This window comes from Eptatretus burgeri, chromosome 16, assembly GCF_056783735.1.
Source record: "Eptatretus burgeri isolate ZD-2024b chromosome 16, Ebu_testis_v1, whole genome shotgun sequence".
In the NCBI taxonomy this organism is placed as follows: Eukaryota; Metazoa; Chordata; class Myxini; order Myxiniformes; family Myxinidae; genus Eptatretus; species Eptatretus burgeri.
Genome location: NC_140976.1, coordinates 9,638,023 through 9,661,870, shown reverse-complemented (window position 1 = coordinate 9,661,870; position 23,848 = coordinate 9,638,023). Strand labels below are relative to the sequence as shown.

Below are 23,848 nucleotides of genomic sequence, written 5' to 3'. Positions count from 1 at the left end.
CAACTTCCTTGGAATAAACTTTCCTTCTCTGAAACTTTGTGAATATTGGTTTATGTAATTCATCAGCTAATTGCTCTTCAGTCTTAATGGCATCATTAGAGCCTATAAGTTTTTTGAATTTCCAAGCCCAAGTTTCAATTTAGCACTGATCATCTTCTTCACAATGAACCGATCAACTTTTTCACTCAAGGTTGGATTTTGTATCAGAGACAAATTATACAACATTTCTCTATCGGCTTCATGCTTTTCTTCCAACGTTGTGGTATTCCCATAATCAATATCGTGTCTCATGCACACTTCATCAACTCCATTGATAGGCTGGCTCCAGGATTTAGGATTGTCTGCCTCATCTAATCTTTTATCCAAATTTGTGCCTGGACCACAGAAAGAATACCCTGGAAGATGTAATTCCCCTGGTATTCCAGTAGTTGTAAATTTACTTCCTGATAAAAACTTTTGTATATCTCCTCCGAGTTTGTGTTTGGAGATAAATTGATTTTTTTTGAACCACACACCGAACATATACCTTTTTGTATAACCCTGTTATTTTTACTTTTAATATATGAAATATTTTTAGTATTAGTTTTCTTTTTACATTTGAGACAATAACTCATTTATTTATGAGAAAAATTCCTGCAGAGTGCAAAAACCTTTTTAGTTTCCAACATGCACATTTGAATCTTAATTTTTAAAACATAAAGAATCCTTAGAAATGCCTTCACTCTCTCCGTTTATTTAAGAAAAAACTTGAATTAAAATGAATAGCTTGTCGATGATAGTCTTGAAGAAAATATTGCAAATAGACTTGTCAATTCTTTGTTTTCCTCCTCGGTGGGTTGAGTTATTTTCTGTAATACCACCAATCTTTTTTTAATCTCACTGGTTTCCATATTTTGATATTTATTTTGTCTCGCTCTTTCCTCCCTCTCCTCCCTCTCTCTCTTCTCCCTTTCATCCCTCTCTCTCTTCTCTCTTTCCTCCCTCTCTCTCTTCTCTCTTTCCTCCTTCTCTCTCTTCTCTCTTTCCTCCTTCTCTTTCTTCTCCCTCTCCTCCTTCTCTCTCTTCTCCTTTTCCTCCTTCTCTCTTCTCCTTTTCCTCCTCTTCCCTCTCTTCTTCAACTCCTTCCTCATCCCTTACTATCCTTGAATCCCTTACACCCCATAGAATATTATACATATATTCATCAGGATTTCTTGTTATTCCTGTGTCCAAAATAATTTTTTTTACAACAGAAAACCAATAAAATTTCTTTTGAATTTCTAAAAGAGCCTTACCTTTTCTTAACTTCATAATTTTTTCATTATTTAACATTCTAATTAAATCTAAAGTTGTCGGTTTATCAACATCAGCATAATGCCAATCTTTTATTGAAAATACCTCATTCTTATGTTGTAGAACATATTTATTAAAATACCGAATACCCTTTTCTTGAAGGTATGCTTGGACACAGAAATGATAATTTTCTTGAAGCCTTCTTGCTGTCATTTATGTATTAGAAATATATGTTAGAATAATATTGTGGCACGAAACACCTCCCCATCTTCCCATAGTTAAATCATTTTGTATTTCCTTACTTATTATATATAATCCTGTTTTTTCTGTTTTCATGAGATAAACAAGGGCAAAACCATTATTATATTTACCTTTATTAAATTATTTTAGTTGTTGTTTACTCATCGTAGCCCCACAAAACTCATTCTCGATACCAAGTGGATAATATTCTTCCTTACGAGACTGATTTAATTGTCCCAGGTCTTCGAGGTTAATTTTAAATGACCAATTATACCCTAAATCATTCATATCATACCCCCATTGTTCTATTCTCATACAAATGATACGCCCTTCTTTATAAAAATTTATTTTAATTCGAACTGTGAATTCTGTATGACCTGGAGATAATATCAACACTTCTGTATCTTTGGAATACACAGCCGTTTTATTTAAGGATATATATTGTGATAAATCGCTTAATCTCACCAAGTCATTCGCGTCAGTCGGGCTTGGATAATTTTTTAATTTATAAGCATTTTTCATGTTAATATTTTTGGTTATATTATATTTATGTCGTTCAGCCTGTGCCTTTGTGTAATAATTTGATAAATCAATATCCAGTTCTTGAGATACACCAAAGATAGAACCATCTTTACCAACATAAGTCATTTATATTAGATTAAAAATAATATCATAAAATTTTTTATTTTTGTTGAGTTTAAATAACACATATAGACATAATTGACCACAACACTTGGAATTTAATTATTGGACTTGAAATGTTTGATAAACACCATTCTGTAAGAATTTTATGACTTCAACAGGTGGTGGAAGACCAAAACTATCAAAATAATATTTGTCTTGACCATTAAAAATACAAACCCAATGAGAACCGTTCCCATTATTATCTTCTAAGTTCATAATAATATTCTTTGTATGTTTCGGCACATTTGTTAATTCATCTCTCATACAAATAACCACATTATGAATTTTTAATTTCTTACAATATTTGACAAGTTGTAAATTTGATGTTGTATTCTTTCCAAATTTTTCCAACCACTCATCAATGCTCATTTATTTATTAGAAAGATATAATCCATTACCTCTTTTCGTTAATTTTACACCTGCTTGTGCTATAGAAGAAAGCATATCTCCAACTAGCAATCTCGCTTTATCAGACAGACCTTCAAGTTTTTCAGCAAAATCTACAATTACACCACTTCCACTAATTTGTTTCTCCAACTCTTTGTTATGTCTTTCCAATTCTTTTTGAGCCTGGAGTTGAGCCTTCCTTTCGTTGGCAGTTTTCACCGCTGTTGAAATACCACCCGTCAATGCTCCAACCGCACTTAAACCAGCAAATAAAGGAATTAGAAATGGGAGAAATCCTCCACTCGTCTCTCTTATTCAATATTTTTTCAACATTGGTTTTGTCATTTTAATTTTAAGTGAGCCAGTGTCATTCAAGATTTTAACCTGTTCTCTTGTGAGCAAAACATCAATTCTTACTGCTCCTTTTCTCTGAATTGTATTAACGTTAATCGTACAAGGCTTTTGATTTTGAACACAAGATGATAGTTTATGAAGATTGATTTGATTAACATATACCCCAGTTGGTACTTTGCCACTCATTTATTTAACAAAAAATTATGTGAGACTAATCATCACACCATTATCTGTATTAATCTGCAATTCTGTTTCTTCCAAAAGCAAACAATATGTATCAACTTCTTCACTCTCTCCTCTTTCAATGTATAGGGAAGTATCCACTCGATTAGACTTTATAGTTTCCTTTTGCGCGCTCAGGTCAAACGCATAGATTGTATACAAACTTTTAAATGCTGTCATATCCAAAATAGGTTCTTTATTTCCATTACTTTCACACACCTTTTGGTAAGACTTGTATGCTTCAGCAAAATCATTTTTTTTCCCAATTAATTTCCAATCTATCTCGTGGATAAAATGTTCCATCTAGAGAAACGCGAAGTTGTTTCACCTTAGCATTATCACTCAATGCATTATTCTTATCAGTCGCAGTATCACCATCTGGCTTTTTAAAAATCATCCACAGATATCGTGGCTTTCCTTCCAGAACACCCAAATTCCACGTGTAAGTGGTTTGGTCGAGTTTAACGTGTTGACATCTTCTTTTGAGGTATGATACACTGAGTGGTTTCTTTGAGTTAAGTCTTCGATTCAACATCTCTTCTGTTTTAAGATTAGGAGTATATTCACTGATATACCAACTCATTTCCTCAATTACAAATTTATTCTGATCACCAAAAGCACTAGCAACACCAAAAAGCAATCGATTTTCATAATCATTCCTTTGTAGTTGAAATCTAATTTTAAGACCATACAAAACTTTATCATGATCACAAAATCAAAATATACCTTTAAGAGGAACTGCCACAGTAAAACTATTTTCTGCTTTTGTATCATCATTATACGCTCCTTTCCTTTGAATATATCCAGGGTCTGTGTTTGTTCCCGTTGACATGTCAGGAATAAAACCTTCGACAGACCCCTTTCCCATTCTATCACTGAATGTATAGAGTGTAAATTTCATCATTTCAGATACAGCAGAGACATAATCAACCGCTTCAACTTCTTGTGTTCCAATATACAAACGCACACTATCAAACATTTTCCAGAGAAATCATTTACAAGTGTAGCGTTTGTGTTATTCCCAGCCTTAGTGAATTTAAATTTACACAACAAGAAACTTTCGGAGAGATTCAAATAGGTTTGTTGATTATTTATTTCAAAACTTTTTGTACCATTCGTATTCCAGTCTGTTCCAGTTATTGCATTTACCTTGAAGTAATCTTCTTTTTTAGTGGAGTTTGAGATAATAATAGTATCATCCAAATCATAGATACTATCAATTGCTTCCATACTTGTATTTATTTAGGAAAAAAGATGTTAAAACTTTTGAAACCCTGATCCAAGTATTTGAATTATTTTCTGTCGTTCTTGGGGGGACAACTGAGTTTTGCCTTTCTCAATTTCTTTTATTGCTTGTAATTTATGAGATTCTTTCTGAGCATCTTTTATACTCTTTACAGCACCTGCGACATTTCCCACAGCAGAAGCAGTTGAACCAATTAGATCTTTATGTTTAAGAATAGTTGAACCAATACCCATTAGAGTATCAATTATCCCATCTCCTCTAAATTGATGTCCAACACCCCTTTGTCTCTTAGGTTTATAGTATCCTCTACCAAGATACATACCTTCACCCTTGTAGTATGGGGAAAGGAACATCCCATCCCCTGTAATTATTTTATATTTTCCCAACTCGTGTTTCCTCACAATAACCATCGTATTTATTTATTGGAAAACTTCACGTAGGTGAATTCTGATAGATATAACTTCTCCATTAAAAGAAATCACACGATTATCTTGGTCGATTATCCTAAAATTTACTCTGTGTATGGTTTTTCCTGACACAGGGAGATAAACCAAATTTTTGGGTTCCATATTGAATTTATAACCAATTGGGGTTGAGTATGCGCTGAATGAAAATATTGTATTTGTTTTTTTTCCATCATTATAAGCACCATCAATCACTGAATTGTGATTCACTGAATTTATTCACACTGTGAATTAACACTGAATTTATTCACTGAACACAGTGAATTAACACTGAATTTATTCCTGAGGATATTTGAATGACATTATCACTGTAAAACGTCCCATTAGTTTCAATCTTTTTTGAGGAGAAACCCAATAACTCTCTAAATGAATTATCAATTGTGAAATCAACCTTGTAGTTATTTTTAACTTTAATCGTTGATTTTGAAGTATGTTTTTGAATGTTTATAACAATAGTTTTTGGTTCATCACCCTGTTCTTTCATAAGACGAGCAATTTCGGAAGATATTTGAGAAATCTCATATGCTCCGGGTGAGACTTATCGTTTTGTATCCACTTCCGGGATTATAACTAAACTTGTCATTTTTATCAGTTATATTAAATAAGGTATTATAAGTTTCCATGGACAATAAAGATGCCTCATATTCTTTTGTTGTGTCAAGTTGTAGTGGGTATGGGAATGAAGATGTGTGGTCGCTTGTTGTGAAATTGAAACTAAGGATTGTGCTTCTCATCTTATTTAATATGAGATAAAATGTCTTTATATTGAGATTTATTAATTATTTTCATGTTCATCAACTGGTCTAAAATGGCTGATGCTTCATTAAAACAATTGTTATTTCCAGCCTTCTTACTGCCTAACAACAACAACAGTCTATTAACTAATTGCGATGGGTCATTTGGAAGAAAACTAACACCTGAACCAAGGATACTTAAAGCCTGAATAATGTGTTTCTCCTTCTCATTCTTCCTACTTTTACCAGAAAGAATAACCTTATAATTTAGAGTGTTCAGCAGATCAATATATACTCTATCATCATTATTTTCCATATCCAATGGTTTATCAATATACTTTGATTCATCCCTCACAGTTGAACCTTGTCTTCCATCTTTTGTGAGAAGAAACATTAATCTCGGAGTTAGTTTAACAGGGGGTTGAGCAGAACCTAAGAACCTTAATTCATCATTAAATATCAATACCTTTTCTTGAACAAGATGAAATATTGCTGGTTGTTCTGTTGGAATGAGTCCTGCTTTCGTTTTTGAATCTGCTGAATATTCATTGTTTTGAACAGCATTCACAATATAATCAGGGGGTTGATTAATCTCTTCCAGTTGTTGAAATAAACCTTCATCATCATATTCTAATTCTCCTAAATGCTCTAATTCTTCCTCCGTCATTTGATCAAAATCTTTTAACATTTTAACTTTTTTAGGAGTATATTCTACTGTGGGAACTGTGGAAACATCTTTCATTTTTTCTTGGGAAGTTTTTAAAAGTGGTTTAAAAAATTTATCTTGTTTTCTTTCAAATGCTTCTTCGCCCGTTAGTTTCTGTCTGCGTTTCTTCTTTATGTCTTCCTGTTGTTTTACAACTTTTGAAACCAACTCTTGATGTTCCTTAAATCTTCTTGCTCTTTCTTTTGCATCCATTTATTTATTGTAAAATATCATTTAATGAATTGTAAAGATCAACAGGGAAATTTTCCTTTTCTTCATCATTCAAGTAGATGTGTTCAAATAAATCCTTTTCTTTAAATATTTCATCAAATTCTTTATTAACATTAATGCGAGTTGTAATTTCTTCTTCACTAATACTTGCATCTCTGCTTTTCATACGTTTGCGTTGAGTTTCTTCATCAACATCAAAACCGAATGATAAAATCTTCACTCCGCTCAGATATTTAATAATTTGTCTCATTCCTTCTGGATTAGTTTCTAATATCCCAACACCACCAGATTTTAGTTTCCTTAACTCACTCTTACAATGTGAATATTTTGTTGTACCAAGAGAAACCTCCTCAAATATTTGTCCTTCATTCCTCAATCGCATATGTTCCTCCACTGAAATATAGTGATAATCTTCACCTTTTACTTCTCCAGGTCTTATTGCTCTAGTTGTTGTTGATACAATGCGTATCACGGGGTATTTTTTAAGTAAATTTACAATATTCTCATTTGTACTACACAAGAACCTTGATTTATGAAAGTTTTTTTCCAGAAGCAGATTTACCCACAAGATTTATAATAATAGTTGTCATTTATATATGTAATTGTTTATAAAACAAAAAATATATCCCTTAATATCTCATCTTCTTTCACAACAATATATTTATATTTTTCAGTCGTGTGCTTCATGTAATCCTCAAATTTCTTTTTACTACATAATGTAGAACAATTATCTCTCCAAAAATTATTGATATCTATTGAATTTAACTTGAATAAAATAAAAGTATTAGCATTGTTTCTGATGGAACGACGAGGAAGTTGAAAGTACGATTGACTAAGATAAATACAATTACAAGAAGAATGTCTCCCTCTTGTGTAGTAGCTGTCCATTACCGTTTGGTTTCTCTCATTAACACAATCATCAAAGATAACGAGGTTCTTTTTTGATTTATCCAAATCTTGGGGAGACGGTATATCATCCGTATTATCACTAAGAATACAAGTTATAGGATTTGATTTCTTTTTACATCTCTGTGTATCACAAAATAGTTGAATTATATCTTCAATGTTATAATCATTTAGGTTTTTTTGACGTTTAAATAAACCGATTATATCTTCTTTTTGAAGACCAGCATTAAAACCTTGTGAGAGTAGTTGATACTCTGGTTGAAAACTCGACTTTGTGAAAATTATTAAATTATAATCTCAAAAGTTGGGAGTGAGGAGCATTTTTAAAAGTAAGCAGGTTTTTCCACATCCACTTGAACCAACTATGAGACATCTCAATGAATTTGGTAGATTTTTATGGTTGTTAAATTTTATCTTATTTTCCCAAATAGGTAAAAAATCATTCATTTATATATTTGAAAAACAGGTTATTTAATTTATTATTGGCTTTTTTAGAAACTCTACATTTTATCCTAAGTTCAGGTTTAATTTCAAGATCATCCATTATTTTATTTATACAATATCTTGTGTTGATATTTCCCTGAAAATTACATCCATGAATAATATACAACAACAATCCTTTGAACATTTCTCTTATACGTTCAGTTTCTTCCCTTGTAAGGAAAGGTGTGTTATCACCCTCATACTTTACATTCATTTCTCTAATCAATCTTGTAAAGTAATTCATTTTTGGTGTAAATCTAAAAGAATTATTTTCCTTTTTATATTTTTTATTATCATTAATTAGAAGATATTACAGAATATACATTGTTTATCAGCTTTTGACTCTGTGTTTAATCCCCATCTTTCACATGCAGGACAATTCTCAAATTTGTCATATGGAGAATCAGGAAAGTCTAGCATATTTATAAAGTAAAACTTTACTTAAACTGAAATTCATCTATACTTTCAGTTGTATATTACCATCGATATCGATATACTTTTTTTCATTATCAGATTCAACGACAACATTTTTTATATTAAAGGTAATTTTAAAATGATCGTTAATTACTATTGAACGAAATGTCATTTCACCTGATATATTAACATCCTTTATTTCATTAGGATTTACATCTTTAGGGTTGTTGAAAAAATACAAATTTCTCCTTGCACATTACAGATGGTCTTATCTTTTCTTTCTAAAGCTTCATCCATAAGGTTTTTGTTTTTTGATACTTTTTCTTGTTTCATTGCTTTTTCTAGTTTTGAATATATTACTAGAAGGAGAGGAGAAACTTTTGTTAGAGATACTTTAATTGATGTTCTACCAGGTATACTAAAAGCCCTTCCACTGAAGGAAATTGAAGAACTCATATTATTTACCATAATAGTTTTTATCCAATAGTTGTTATATTTATCTTTGTTCAATTTTACATCCTTGACATATTTCTCAGTATCTTTAACAAATGAAGAGATTGATTGAAACTTGTCTTTTGTGTCTTGAAACATTGTATTTATTAAGTGAAAAAGTTGGAGGATAAAATGGTTTTAAGCACAGATTCACCTGTAAAATAAACGAAATTTTCATCAAGAAAATTTTAGTTTAAGCAAAGATTTATTATATAAATATGGTGAATACAACATACTGCGATGTTTGTAATCACGAATATAAACATTATAGAAAACACCTCCGAACCAACAAACACACATTTAATCTGTTTCATAAAATATCTCCTCTTGAGTTGGAAAGAAAACATTGTGATATCTGTTCAAAGGATGTTTTGAAGAGTAGTTATAATAAACATCTTCAATCACAAAAACACAAGAAAAATGAGTTCAAAGTAAAGGGAGACTATTATATTGAAAACACTGATGGGGCATTTAAAGGGCATATAAAAATAAGGATCTTTCAATTTGGAGAACCCGGTCCATCATCAATAGCTGAATCAATTGAAATAGTGAAACCCGATGTTGAAAAATTTATTAAAAAGACATTAAAAGAAATGAAAACTTTAAAGTTTTATATGGGAGTGAAAATGAATATGAAAAGACAAGATGAAGAACATACTCCTTATATGAGAACAGATCTTTATTTTATAACATCATTTCAAGATTTTTTGAATAGTGGGGTTTATGAAGAACTATCAAGACAAGAGGAGGATGTTGATAATACAGTGGTAGGAAGTGGATTCAATATTAAAAAAATCATCTTTTTAGATATACACATTCTAAAATCAAACCCTCTTAAAGCTTCTTCTTATATTGAATTACCAAAAGAAATAAAAATAAAGAAGGCAGTTGTTAATATTAAGAACAATGATAATAAATGTTTTCTCTGGTCTGTTGTTGCTCACTTTCATCCACCAAAATGTAATTCAGAAAGAGTAAAACAATATATGAAATATGAGAATACCTTGGACATTAAAGATTTTAAATTCCCAATGCCACTAACAGATATTCCTAAATTTGAGAAAAAGAATAATCTTTCTATTAATGTATATGGATTAACGGATACAAACAAAGTTCAAATATTAAAAATTTCAAACAACTATAAAAATGAAGAAACACACATTGATCTTTTATATTTTAGTGTTGGAAAGAATTCACATTACACATACATCAATAATTTATCAAGATTAATCTCTTCTCAGGTATTCAGAACAGCAAACAAAATATATCCTTGTAAGCGATGTCTTAATTCATTTCATACAAAAGAACGATTAGAACAACATTCAAAATATTGTAGTAATCATAAATCAGCTGTAATTACAATGCCTAAACCTGGTGAAAAGATTTCTTTTGAAGATTATAATAAATCTATCATGCACCCATTTGTGATATACGCTGATTTTGAGTGTATCCTTAAAAAGATAAATACTGCTTCTCCTAATCCAAAAGAATCATATACAAATAAATATCAAAAACATATTCCTTGTGGTTTCTGTTATTATATCAAATCATCTGTTGGAGAAAAGTATAACAAACTTGAACATTATCATGGAAAAAAAGCTTCACAAGAGTTTGTAAAACGATTAGAAAAGGATTGCATAAGACTCACTAAATTAATGAAAGAAACAAATGAACTGATGAAATTAACCAAAGAAGAAAAATTAGAATTTAGAAAGAACAATATCTGTCATATTTGTGAGGGGGAAATTAAGGAGTCTAAAGTTAGGGATCATTGTCATCTTACTGGTAAATATAGAGGTCCCGCTCATTCCTGTTGTAATCTTAATTATAAATTACCTTCTTTTATTCCAGTCTTTCTTCACAACAGCGCCAACTATGATACACATCTATTTATAAATGAACTTTCAAAAACACCAGGGAATATTTCTGCCATAACAAACACAAGTCAAAAGTATATTTCATTTACAAAAATGATATTCACAAAACCTTTAACTCGTATTAGGTTTCTAGATTCTTACAAGTTTATGGGAACACCACTAGCCTACCTCGCATCAAATCTAAGCTCCACGGACTCTTTTCCAAATCTTAATTCATTCTTTCCAAAAGAGGAAATTCTCACTAAAGAGGAAATTCAGATTAAAGAGAGAATTCAAAGAAAGGAGGAAATTCTAATTAATGAGGAAATTAATGAAGAAATTCTAACTGAAGATGAAATTCTAATTATAAAGAAAATTCGAACAATGAATGAAATTCTAACCAAAGAGGAAATTCTGATTAAAGATGAAATTCTGATTAAAGAAGGAATTCTTACGAGAGAGGAAATTCAAACAAGGAATGAAATTCAAAGTAAAGAGAAAATTCTTTCAAGTAAGGGAATTTATCCTTATGATTACATGGATTCATTTATGAGATTTAAAGAAACACAACTTCCATCAAAAGAAAGTTTCTATAATAACCTTTATGAAGAAGAGATAAGTGATAAGGAATATAAACACGCACAAGAAATATGGAAATTATTTAAGATAAAGAACCTTGGAGAATATCATGATTTATATCTAAAAACAGATGTTTTATTGTTAGCTGATGTGTTTGAAGCTTTTAGATCACTCTGTCATAATAAAAATTGTTATGGATTAGACCCTGCCCACTATTTCACAGCTCCTGGTTTAGCTTGGAGTGCAATGTTGAAAATGACAAAACAAGATATAGATTTAATCAGTGATGTTGATATGCTTTTGATGATTGAGAAGTCCAAGAGAGGTGGAATATCACAAGTATGTTCAAAAAGATATGCTAAAGCAAATAATAAATATCTTCCAAATTATGATAGTGAAAAAGATAGTAATTATTTGATGTATTTTGATGCTAATAATTTGTATGGATGGGCAATGTCTCAATCTCTGCCTTATGGTAAATTAGAGTGGGTGGAAGAAAAGGATTATGAAAAGGCTTTGATGAATATTGTTATTTCTTCTCAAGAGGAATTGAATGACGAAGAAGAAGGTTATTATTTTGAAGTTGATTTGAGGTACCCGAGTGTTCTTCATAATAAGCATAAAGATCTTCCTTTTGCATGTGAGAAAGAAACCCCAAAGAAAGAATGGTTAAGTGATTATCATAAAAGTTTTAATATTAAAGGTAAATCAACAGAAAAGTTACTAACAACATTCTATGATAAAGAGGGATATGTTTTGCATCAGAGAAGCTTAAAACAGTTTTTGAGAGAAGGATTGAGAGTAGCTGTTAGATTCATAGAGTTTTAAAATTTAAACAAAGTCCTTGGGTGAAAAAGTATATTCAATTCAATATAGATATGAGAGCAAATACAAAAGTAAAATTTGAAGGGGACTTTTATAAATTACTGAATAATGCTGTATTTGGAAAGACTATGGAAAATGTTAGAAACAGGCAAAACATTAGATTCGCAACATCTTGGAAAGAAGCTTCGAGATTGATAAATAAACCAAGTTTTGAGAGAGAAGAGGTTTTTTCAGAGAACTTTTCTGCAATTCATATGAAAAAGGAAAGTATTGTAATGGATAAACCAATTTATATTGGAACAGCAGTTCTTGATTTATCAAAGATATTGATGTATGATTATTTGTATAATGACTTAAAGAAAGAGTATGGTGAAAATGTTTCATTGTTGTATATGGACACTGATAGTTTTATCTTAGATATAAAAACTGATGATGTTTATAAAGATATGAGGAAAAATATTGGAGTATATGATACAAGTAATTTCAGCAAGAAGAGTGAGTTATTTTCCAAAAAGAATGAAAAGGTTATTGGTAAGTTTAAGGATGAGTTGGGTGGAAAAGTAATGAGTGAGTTTATTGGATTGAGAGCAAAGGCATATGCTTATAAGTATGGTGATCAGATTGATCAGAGGTTAAAGGGAATAAAGAAATATGTAATAAAGAAATCAATAACTTTTAGAAATTATTATAATTGTTTGATGAATAAGAAAGAAGAATATAGGAAAATGAATACAATAAGAAGTTATAAACATAACATATATAGTGAAGAAGTAAATAAAAAGGCATTAGGAGCCTTTGATGATAAGAGATTTATTTTAGATAATGGAATAGATTGTGTTCCATATGGATATTGTATGATAGAGTGTATAAAATAGATTGCGTTTTAACGATGGGAAGATGGGTTAGGGTTTTTAAGGGCTACCGCCGTTGTTTTTTCGCAATATATAAATGGTTAAACCAAGTATTAATCAAACTAAAGAGTGGAGAAAATCTCAGTCTTGGTATATAAATGGAAAACATAATGAATGTGAAAAATATCAAATAAGTCTTCTTGAAAAAATAACTAAAACAAAGGTAAATAAAACAAATAAGCGAATCAATTTAAAAAGTAGTAAGTTAGAGGATGTAAAGAAAAAAATGAATATCCTTGAATGGACTGAAAACTTTGATGGTTATCAATTGAACAATGAAAAAACAATTTACTATAATCTCAAAATGATATGTGGCTCAGGAGGTGGTCAAACAAGAGCATTAAGAGAACTTTATCATTTCGTAATGGCACAAAAGGGGTATCTTAAAAAATATAAAGATTCAAATGTTTTGTTTGTCAATATTTTAGATGGGGATTATTGTGCAAAGAAAATTAAACTATTGAAGGAATTTGAGAATGAACAAATCTTTATAGGTTCAATGAGTGAGCTGATCAACCTCCAGGTTAAAAGGGGAGACAAATAAATATACAGGGATAGCCAAGGGACAAATATATATATAGGATAGCCAAGGGACAAATATACAGGGACAAATAAATATACAGGGATATAAAAGACAACCAGGGATAGCCTGGTTATATATATATATATATATATATATATATATATATATATATATATATATATATATATATATATATATATATATATATATATATATATATATATATATATATATATATATATATATATATATATATATATATATATCTACAAAGCCTGGTGTTGGCTGAGCCTGGTGTTGGCTTAGTGGTTAGGGTGGCGGCTTGGGATCCCAGTGTCCTGAGTTCAAGCCCCGTTGGCTGCTGAATTAACACCAGGGGGTTGACTCAGCCTGTCATCCTTCCGAGGTCGGCGAAATGAGTGCCAGTGTACTGGTCCCGGTGTATGCCCCGGTTAGAATAGGTGTACCATATCCCTGTGTGTTGTAAGAGGCGACCAGGGTTGGCGTCAGGAAGGGCATCCGGCCATAAAACATTGCCTCACAAAAAGCCAAACCCCTGCACAGCAGGGAAAAACGGATAAAAAGGGGGTTTATTTTTAGGGGAAAAAAAAGGGAATCGCTGAAAATCCCCCATTCATTTACATGGGGAAAAGTGAGCTAGAACCAGTATATCCACCCTACTGATGTCATAACCTCTTATCTACAAACCTTCCATGCAGGCCCCAAAACAGGAAATAATTACAAGCAGAATCTTCATGAGAACGAAGTGTGGCACTGGTGGTGGACGAAGCATCTGGATCTTCATTTAGTTCATCATGATTACATTCTTGTTTCTGTACTCCTGTAATTGTGTTCATACTTGATGAACAGATTCGCCATGAGATGTATGGATGTTGTATTTGGATTGTGAATTAACTTCCTTTGTTTTTTTTTCTAAACACAATCGCGGTTCATGGAAGTTTTTAATTTGGGTTTGTTCATCTCTTCACTTCCCTCTTCATTAAGTTCTGTTTGTTTCTTCATTCTCTGGCGATTTCTTGTCCTTCTGACGTTGGTTAAATCTGAAATATGAAAAGACTAGTAAAGGTGCCCGTCTTCGACGGGCATCCCTGGCAACATATGGTAAAAGACAGATAGCATGAATGTATTTTAAACAATATATTATATCATTTTTATCTATTGATTTATCAGGATGTTCAATATCACTGTTAGGATCAATACTCGGGCTTGGACTTGGGGGGATGCTTGCAACAGAATTTTCATCAGAGGAGTAACTTGAGGAGTCTTCATATTCCTTGTTATTATTGGCATCTGCCATCACGATCGAACTCTTACTTGTGAGACGGTTGAAAAAGTACTTTTACGGAGCGGTAGACTCAAGGCTCACTGAAGCACTGAAGGCTCGAAGGCTATTTCTGTCGGTTCAAATTTCAAGGATCAAGCGGCCATTGTTGTTCAATTCAAGTTGGGTTGCCAGATTTTGATGTGCACGTGCTCAATCCCGCACCCACCCGGAAAAGACCCAAGTACACTGTCAGTACTCACCTCCACACTAAAACGATGATCATGATTTTGGGTTTAACCGTAATTGACCGGGCGATACTTTGTTGGCAGTTGGTCCGGCTGGGCAGCGGGTATTGGTCAATGAAAATTTCAAAACGGCAACCATGTATAAAAAAGCAAATAAATACTTTGTACTTAGAAAGTCATGGTTTTGTGAAGAAACTACGGCACATGGAAAGTGCAAATTCGTCAGGTATGAACTCAACTGTTTTCTCCCCAAATGGAGCGTGATTCTATGAGCCGAACTCATCTTAGTGGTCCTCTAAAAAATGGGAAACATTTTTATTTCTTTTTTGTGCAATAATTCCTCCCAATTTGCAAATGGAGTTTTTGAACTGTTTAACAACCATAATCATCAAAACGAATTTTGAGGGGCCTCTTAAAGGCCCAGTCACACCTTGACGTTTTCACCAGCGATGGCAACGTATTAAAATGTATCTAAAACGCTGGCTTACGTTGAACTTTTGATGTTTTTTTTTTTAAAGATTCGGACGTATTCATAGCGACTTGGTCTTATGTATAACGCATTAGTAACGGACACAGAACGTTTCGTTGTGTTATAGATAACTTATACCAACGAATGCTGAACCTGTTGTCGGCCTACACAACCTATGCCCAACGATAGTCTAACTTAGGCATAGCGTGTTGCAGGCATCGCCGACGATGTCGTGACGTAGCCTATTAAAAGGCTGACGCACAACGATTCGAATTATAACTGCCGTAGAAATGGAAGTGTCAACATCGCAGTCAAACCTTGGCGATCTTGCCAGCGTATGCGACCTAAGAAAAATGTGTCTAAATCGATGGCGCACGTACAATACGGTATGCGTAAGTTTGGTATACGTGAGTAGAACGCTAAAGTACGCTATCATACGTCGTAGTAAGTAGAGTACGTCAAGAAATTTTAAACATGTTCAAAATTTTACGACGTACTTGGCGTATGACACACGTTCTGCATGCGATGGGGAGAAGTTGTACACACGATATGCGGACGCTTACACACATCCACAAAGGCTACTTATAAGCTACTCATAAGTCGAAACACGTCGTGGTAATGTCTTTTTTACGCGAAACTTATTTCTAACTTATGTTTGACGTGCTTTGAACCAATTCTTTACGTAGTCCCAACATACATTGACGTATGTAGACGTATTCCAATGACGTCTTCTGGTCGACAAAAAAATTAATGAACGTGTTTCTAACTTACAACTGCCATATAAAGACGTGTTCCCAGCGATTTGGGGAATTGGTATATAAAAATGGTGTTCATAAAAGAGAACCCAACAGTGTTTTCGAGTCCTTTTTGAGTCGATGGCCATGTCAGCAGTAACAGTATCAGTATCAGTATCAGTATTAGTATTAGTAGTAGTTTGTTCATGTTGGCAGTAGTCGGTGAGTGTGAGGGGGAGGGTGTGGGTTATGATGGATCCTCCTTGCGTCCGCGTGTCCATGGGTAGGAGACATCTTTGCACCATTGTTAGAAGTTCTTCGCGGCTAATTTTTTATGGGGCTTTTTCAACAATGAGCTATAGCTTGTTTTTACGATTTAGGTCTATTCATAACGGGTTGGACAAATGCACAATGAATGAATAATGTGCATAGAGCGCTTCGATAACTTATAGATACGGTATGCCAACGAATAATTATCGTGTAGCCGGTGTTCACAAACTATGCCCAACGATAGCCTAACTTATCCATATCGTGCGGCAGTTTACCTTTGCCGGTGACGTGGGGTTTGCTTTTCATAGGCTGCCACTCAACGATTTAAATGGCTGCATCTCCACTATTGAAAGTAGACGCTTGCGCTCAACAATTGGATTTTTTTGCACTCAACGACTTTTAAACGGTACCACTCAACTATTTTCATTGTTTACAATGAACGATTTAAATTGCTGTCACTCGCCTTTGTTTTTTGACGCTGGCGCTCGGAAATTTTAAACGTTTCTATTGAACGTGCTAAATCGCTCAAACCCCACTATTGAAAGTAGACGCTTGCACTCAACAATTGGATTTTTTTTACACTCAACGACTTTTAAACGGTACCACTCAACTATTTTCATTGTTTACAATGAACAATTTAAATTGCTGTCACTCGCCTTTGTTTTTTGACGCTGGGGTTTGGAAATTTGAAGCGTTTCTTCTGAACGTGTGAAAACGCTCAAACTCGACTATTTTAAATAGACGCTGCCGATGGACAATTGGAATCATAGCCAAGCTAGACATCGAAGTGTGAACATCCTCGTCATGCCGAAGAAAAGTTTGAAGAATGCTGCAAATAAGTGTCCTGGCCGTGGCCGTGGACGCTGACGCAAGGACGATCCATTATACCGACGTCTTTCAGCCTATGAGTAACTTAAAAGTAACGTCTGTCGACGTGTGGCAACGATTGCGTAATGTGCCAACAACACGTTAATCATCGGTTAGAAATAAGTTTCGGGTACGCTAAACATTACCTCGGCATGTCTCAACTTATGATTAACTTACAAGTAGCATGTGTTGACATCTGTCAACGATCGCAGACAGTGCATACAACTTGTGGCCAGTGTAGCGGAACGTGTGAGTCATACGCCGGCATACGTCGTGAAATTTCAAGCATGAAAAAATTTGAGGACAACCGAAAAGTACAACGTTTAAAGCCAGCGTACAATGACGTATGGCAGTGTGTTTCAGCGTGCTCTCAATGTTATCAAAACTTACCCATAACGTATTCAACGTGTGTCAGCGTTTTAGAAAAAATTTTCAAAAATCGGCATACGTTGACTAAAACGTCAAGGTGTGACTGGGCCTTTAGGAAGACAATAATATCGTTAGTATATATGTCAAAGCTTGTTTCATTTCATGCAGTAACAAAAATCTGATGGTGGAACAAAAAAAGTGGCGTGCCGAAATATTAATATGGATTACAGTTAGTTCAGTTGCCAGGTAATATGTTTACATAATCAACCATGCACTTTGGTCTGACTAACGTTTTTCAACGGTTTTCGTCTCTTTTCACCCGATATTTTTGAAATCGGGTTGACGCCACCCTGGCACCCTTGGGCAATTTGACATTCAAGATGGCTGCTATTTTATGGAAATATACAGAAATTGTGATAGTTTCGCTGTTATACCAGCTAGAAATGTGCTTTTATTTATGTGACTTATTTTATAAATTTTGCATTTGTGTTTCCAGGTGATTGCAGATGCAAACAATATGACCAGCTGCATTTTCAAGTGTAGAAAGATGGATGAAGCTCTCTCAACCTCTGCACCAAAAAGTATCCAAACGGTCATTGCTGCCACCAAGCAATGGGATGACAGTTTGCATTCAGAGTTAGAAGCACAGTCCAACTCTGAGAGAATCCAGAGTTGACTGTCAACTGTCACAGGTCTTGTGTTTCATCATACACAATGGCTCAACATATTACACGATATCAGAAGAAGCAAGGACTAAGTGAATGTTCTGAAACAGGTAAACCTGCGCCAAAACGGAGGACCAACTCGGCAATTTTGAATACAAGGAATACTGCATCTTCTGTGGCCAATTATGTTTGCCTAAATTGCTAAAACATCTTCAACGATTGTGGGTGGAATGTCGTTGAAGCACTGCCGATCGACCGGGTCAGCCGCCCATCAAGGACTGTATTTTACAGCAATGTGTGATGCTCGGGTGGTGGGGGTGGGGGGGGGGACAGGTTGGCTGAAGATGTTCGTATCAAGGTTTCAGCTGCCGCCTCGGATCTACATACGACAGATGCACAATATCATAAAGAATGCCGTAAAGTTTTCTTCAGTGAGCGCAGTGCTAAAGCAGCTGCTGCCTTACAATTTAGCTGCTGCCTTACAATCTGTACCAAATGAGGATCCGTCTCTCACCAAAGTTATTGAGTCAATGTATGAACAGCACACCCATGTTGGGAATTCCGTTGAACTTCAGCAAATTTACCTGGGAGGGTCGGAGGACACAGACTCTTTCACGTCGACAGTTAGTGAAGAAATTGAGCTCGCACTTTGACAATGATCTGCTTGACATGCAAATCTATGGCAGTGCAAGTTTGCTTTGCTTTCAGCACTGTTCCTTTCCACATAAATACCGATGTAGCGGATGAGGATGAAGAAAATGTTGCTGAACATTTGGCTGAGCAGATCAGGTTGGAAGTCAGGAAAAAGCAAACCCATTGTTCTAGATGTCATGCTGAATGACATTCCCATGGATATGGATCTAGACACTGGGGCGAGCCAGTCAATCATGAGCTCTGAAAATTTCAAACGTTTATTTAGCCAGGAGACAACAAGGTCAGTACTTTGACCTGTGAATGCTAAGTTAGAACTTATACCAATGAAATGATACCACTGATTAGTGTTGATGTGAAGGTCACCTGCAGTGATGTCACGTAATCTTCCCTTGTGAATCATACAGGGCAATGGGCCCACACTATTTGGGAATAATTCGCTTGAATCCATAAAAATTGAATGGCCTGCAAACTTGATGTTCATCAAAATACCATTCTTGATGAACACACCTCTGTTTGAAGGTGGTACCAGCAGCTTTGAAGGTATAAAACCCAAAGTAAATGAAGATGAGAGTGCAAAGCCAGTTTTCTGTAAAGTTTGGTCTGTGTCTCAACTTTAGGATTCATCATGTGAGGTAGAGCTCGACAGCTTGCGGAAGGAAAGTGTTATCAGTAGCATATGGTCAACTGTACCCATTGATTCCCACAAGAAAGTGAGACCATAGGTTGCTCGTAAAAATGAGCCATCCTTGCATTCTGATTGCCAACTGTGGGGCAACAGGGTTACTGTACCACACTACTACGACTACTACTACGTCGACTCGGGCCTAAAGGGCCAGCATCGGGCAATACCACACACCCCCACCATCCATCCATCCATCCATCCATCCATCCATCGGGACCATACTCTGTGCAGAGCATTGGTACTACCTAATAAGTTTCCTTGGCTATTGGGCACAATGCTGGACAGGTCACCATTTTGACACAGGATACCAGCATGCTTATTCCTTCTCTTCCTTATTCCTCCCCCTCCACACTGGCAGTCATTTTTGCCAACTTCAGAAAGATGACAGGTGGAATCAACCCCACCTGGTATCAATTCAACAGCCAAGCAGGATTTGAACTCAGGACCCTCGGATCCCAAGCCCACCACTCTAGCCATTAAACCAACACCAGGCATGATGTTCAGTTGAATGCTAAAGAAACGTAATACTGTATGTCCATTTGGAAAAATACGTGCCCAGACCAGGAATCGAACCCAGGTTCTCTGGTGAATCGTCCCAGCGCTTTGCCAGCTGAACTCTTTCCACCGCTGTGGTGAATAATTGCGGTCATGGGATTGTTCCCCCACAGGAGGAAGACCCTCTAATGGTCAGGCCGTTGCTGCTCCCATGGTTGGCAGTGAGTGTCCCGGAAGCAGTGGAGGAAGGAGAGTGGCATCTCTATATGGGAAAATTGTGTGCTTGGCCTTTGGGTCGCCCAGATAGCTCAGACGGCAGATCACTGGTATGGTCACCCAGATAGCTCAGACCGCAGATCACTGGTATAGTTCGGTATAGTTCACCAGGGGACCTGGGTTTGATTCCTGGTCTGGACACATATTTTTCCACATATACATATTAAGTTTGTTTGCCTGTTCATGTGTAGCAAAAGAAACACTTAGCCCTGATCCATCATAATGATTCGTCCAGAGTTACTGACTATCAGTTTAAATAGAAGTGATACCATGACAGGACCTCAGTTCTACATGTCATCAATGTGTTTGATCCTGTTTTCATGCTGAATCCTGGCCATGGACAGAAATGGCTTACTTGTCATGCCATCAATCAAAATGGAAAGTGTATTTGTTGTGGAATTGTCAAATGGAAACATACAGTAGATAAATGTATTGACCAACTCGGCCAAAGACATTGTGAGCCCAATCCTCCCACCCATGTTCAGCCCGTTGAAAGTGAACCCTTGGTATCTATTCTAGTCGTGAGCCAAGTTATAAAACCCAATGTATCTGAACCTGATGTCTCTGAATCCGATCAAAAAGAGTTGGAACTTGTATCTCCTCTTCCTCCACCCCCACCCCCAATCTGCTGTTATCAGCACTCCACAATAAGTCACACCACTTTAGCGATGCTCTTCTCATAAGGCACCTGAACGGTTGAACTTATCATGATTGTACCTTGCACTAATGTATAGTTTTTTGGGAGGAGGAGGAGGAGGAGGAGGGGGTGGGGGATATTGACATATTCTGTGTGAAGTTACAAGGTGTGTGCATGCACAGTACATGCTTACAAGGAATAAACGTGCTGGTCCGACTTGAATGTTGTCTTGCTTTTCACCCTTAATTCCGCAGATACGTCACAGAATCACAATATGATTAACAGAACAGGAAACCCATGACAACACAGTTAGATAAAACAGATGTGGTGTGGGAAACCGAGACAAGACAGATGTGGTTTTTGGAGACGATCTCAAGAAATGAGAAAAAACACAAAAACTCCTAAAGGTTCTTCCAAAAGGAAACAGCAGCAGGAAGTTTGAGTGCGAGGAATTATTTTATTATTCTCTCCCTTTGTGTTTCATATTTATTTGTTTTTTTCATGTTTTATACCACAAAAATGTCCCACAATTAATTACTTGATGTCCAAATGATTAAACACACTTTCAGAGTTATGTGAGAAGAAAAAAAAAAGGATCAGAAAATCAAAATTAACTTACCTTTTGATTTCCTGCAGCAACACATCACCAGGCACACCAAGACCCCAAATATCACAGTAATGATACAAAGGCCCACAAGAACAAAGATTACTTGGTATTTTTCTTCTGAACCTGTAAAGTGAAAACCAAAATTAAAATCTCTCTCGAATCCTGTCTAAGATTCCTCATCATGTCTGAACTTCCCAGCAGGACCATTTGTAATGATCGAGTTCAGGTCTCAAGATCATTCCTTGGGGTGGATTTGTTTGGATTGTATTTGATCCACAATTTTATCATCGAGTACAAAAACTAACATTTTAACACAACAATACAAACAAACATATAAACAGTCATGACCATCACCCACATCCCTTTAGGATGGTGGTTCAGGGAACTCAACGAGGAATATAAATCAACATCCTTACACCAGGAGTGGGTACAAGAGAGGATCGGCTATGGTAAGAAATCCTGCATCAGCATCTCATAACCAGCACTTCCAAGGAAATAATAATGATAATGCAACTAACAAACTGAATAATTAACTCCAGACCAGACATGTATTTGTTAATAAATCACAAACTTGTTATTTTACCGTTTACTTCTCCTTCCTCCTCTCCCCCCACCCCCATCACTCCATACCCCCTCCCTTGACAGCATTTCCCAAAGATTCTCGTTGACTGCATTTGTAATCGATCCCCTCAATCCATGTAAGTGTTAAAAATTCAAAATAATAATTTAACAATGATATGGACGAATTTGTTGAGAATTGGCAAGTCAGTTCAAAGCAAAGAAACCACTTCATTTTGATGTGTGGGTCAAAGGTCAAGGTTAAAGTTTTCTGGATGTACTTTAAATGGTGAAAAGTTAACTAATGAGTGGTGTAAAGTGAAATTTACTAGTGGTACATTTAAACAAGTTGTTTGAAGTCAAATAGGCTAGAAATTAGATTGATGTGTTCAGATTAAATGTCGAGGTCAAAACAACTGGTGAACGTTCAGTAAAATGTAACTTTAGAAGGTCATGGAGAACTGAAAAAAACATACAATGAATCAGGAAAAAAAAAAACAACCTTCCGATCATATTGGGAATTACAAACAGATTAGAATATTAGATGATAGGTTTAGAGAATTATGGTTCAAATGGAACATCTCAGGTGTACGGGGCAAAAATGAACAAAACTGTTTTGTTTATAAACATGAATAAAAACATGAATAAAATTGTTTATAACGGAATCGCATGTCACGTAACTATGTTAGTTTTGCTAACGATGCTAAAGAGTGGTGGTTGTTGGAAGGTTCTGGATTCGAACTACGAGTTTATGTAAATTTTATGTAAATATGGAGTTTAGGGTTTTGGGGATTCGAGAATCGTCATCACTTCACATTATCAGTCAGTGCGGATGTTTGTGTGTGTACCTGTTCACCTGTTTTAGTAAAAGAGAAAAAAGTTAAAAAAAATTAACAATCATATCCAGCACTACAGGGTTTGTGATGTGGACTGAACTGAGAGACTTACGGACGAGCAGGATCGTAGATGCAGATCCCTCCTTGTGATTGGGGTAACGTATCGTACAGGTGTAAGTTCCACGATGATGAAGTTCCACATCCTTGAGAGTCAGGATAAAAGAATCCTTGTTTGGATTTCGGGATATTTTAATCCTCTCATCCAGGACTTGTTCTTCTCCATTTTGAAAAAGGTAAAACAGGTTCTTGTTCGAGTCTTTGTGGAACTCGATGGAAAGGAGATAATTATCAATAGAAGGTGAACCTTCCTGTGTGTCGAGAGAGAACGTGTAAATGAAGTTCAAATCTTCACCAGTTGTTACCTCAACAGTCTTTGTACTCTTCACCATCACGTGACCTGTAATGGACAAACAATGAAAGTTTCACAAAATGGAGGAAAAAATCTTACACATAAAATAGTGTTCTGTATTTACCAAAACTCAAAATAAACAAATGGTTTTGTTAATGAGAGAGGAGGAGGGGGATTATTTTGTGTCCATGATCTGTATGCAAAATTTGATGGAGATTGGCCGAGCCATTTTCGATCCTATAAGTTCAAACTACTTACATG

At 35.0% G+C, this 23,848-nt stretch overlaps 1 protein-coding gene across 3 annotated transcripts in view; it reads right to left on the bottom strand.

The window, feature by feature from the left end:
- Window positions 1-13,826: 13,826 nt before the first annotated feature.
- LOC147010472 (uncharacterized) overlaps window positions 13,827-23,848 on the bottom strand; it is an 83,511-nt gene continuing 73,489 nt past the window's right edge. For all 3 annotated transcript variants that reach the window (XM_085860412.1, XM_085860411.1, XM_085860410.1), the window contains 3 exons: window positions 23,291-23,635; window positions 21,797-21,907; window positions 13,827-14,590 (listed from right to left, as the gene is read on the bottom strand). In XM_085860412.1, coding sequence (XP_085716538.1) covers window positions 14,463-14,590; window positions 21,797-21,907; window positions 23,291-23,635 — 584 coding nt within the window. In that variant the 3' untranslated portion in view covers window positions 13,827-14,462. The remainder of the gene's footprint in view (window positions 14,591-21,796; window positions 21,908-23,290; window positions 23,636-23,848) is intronic.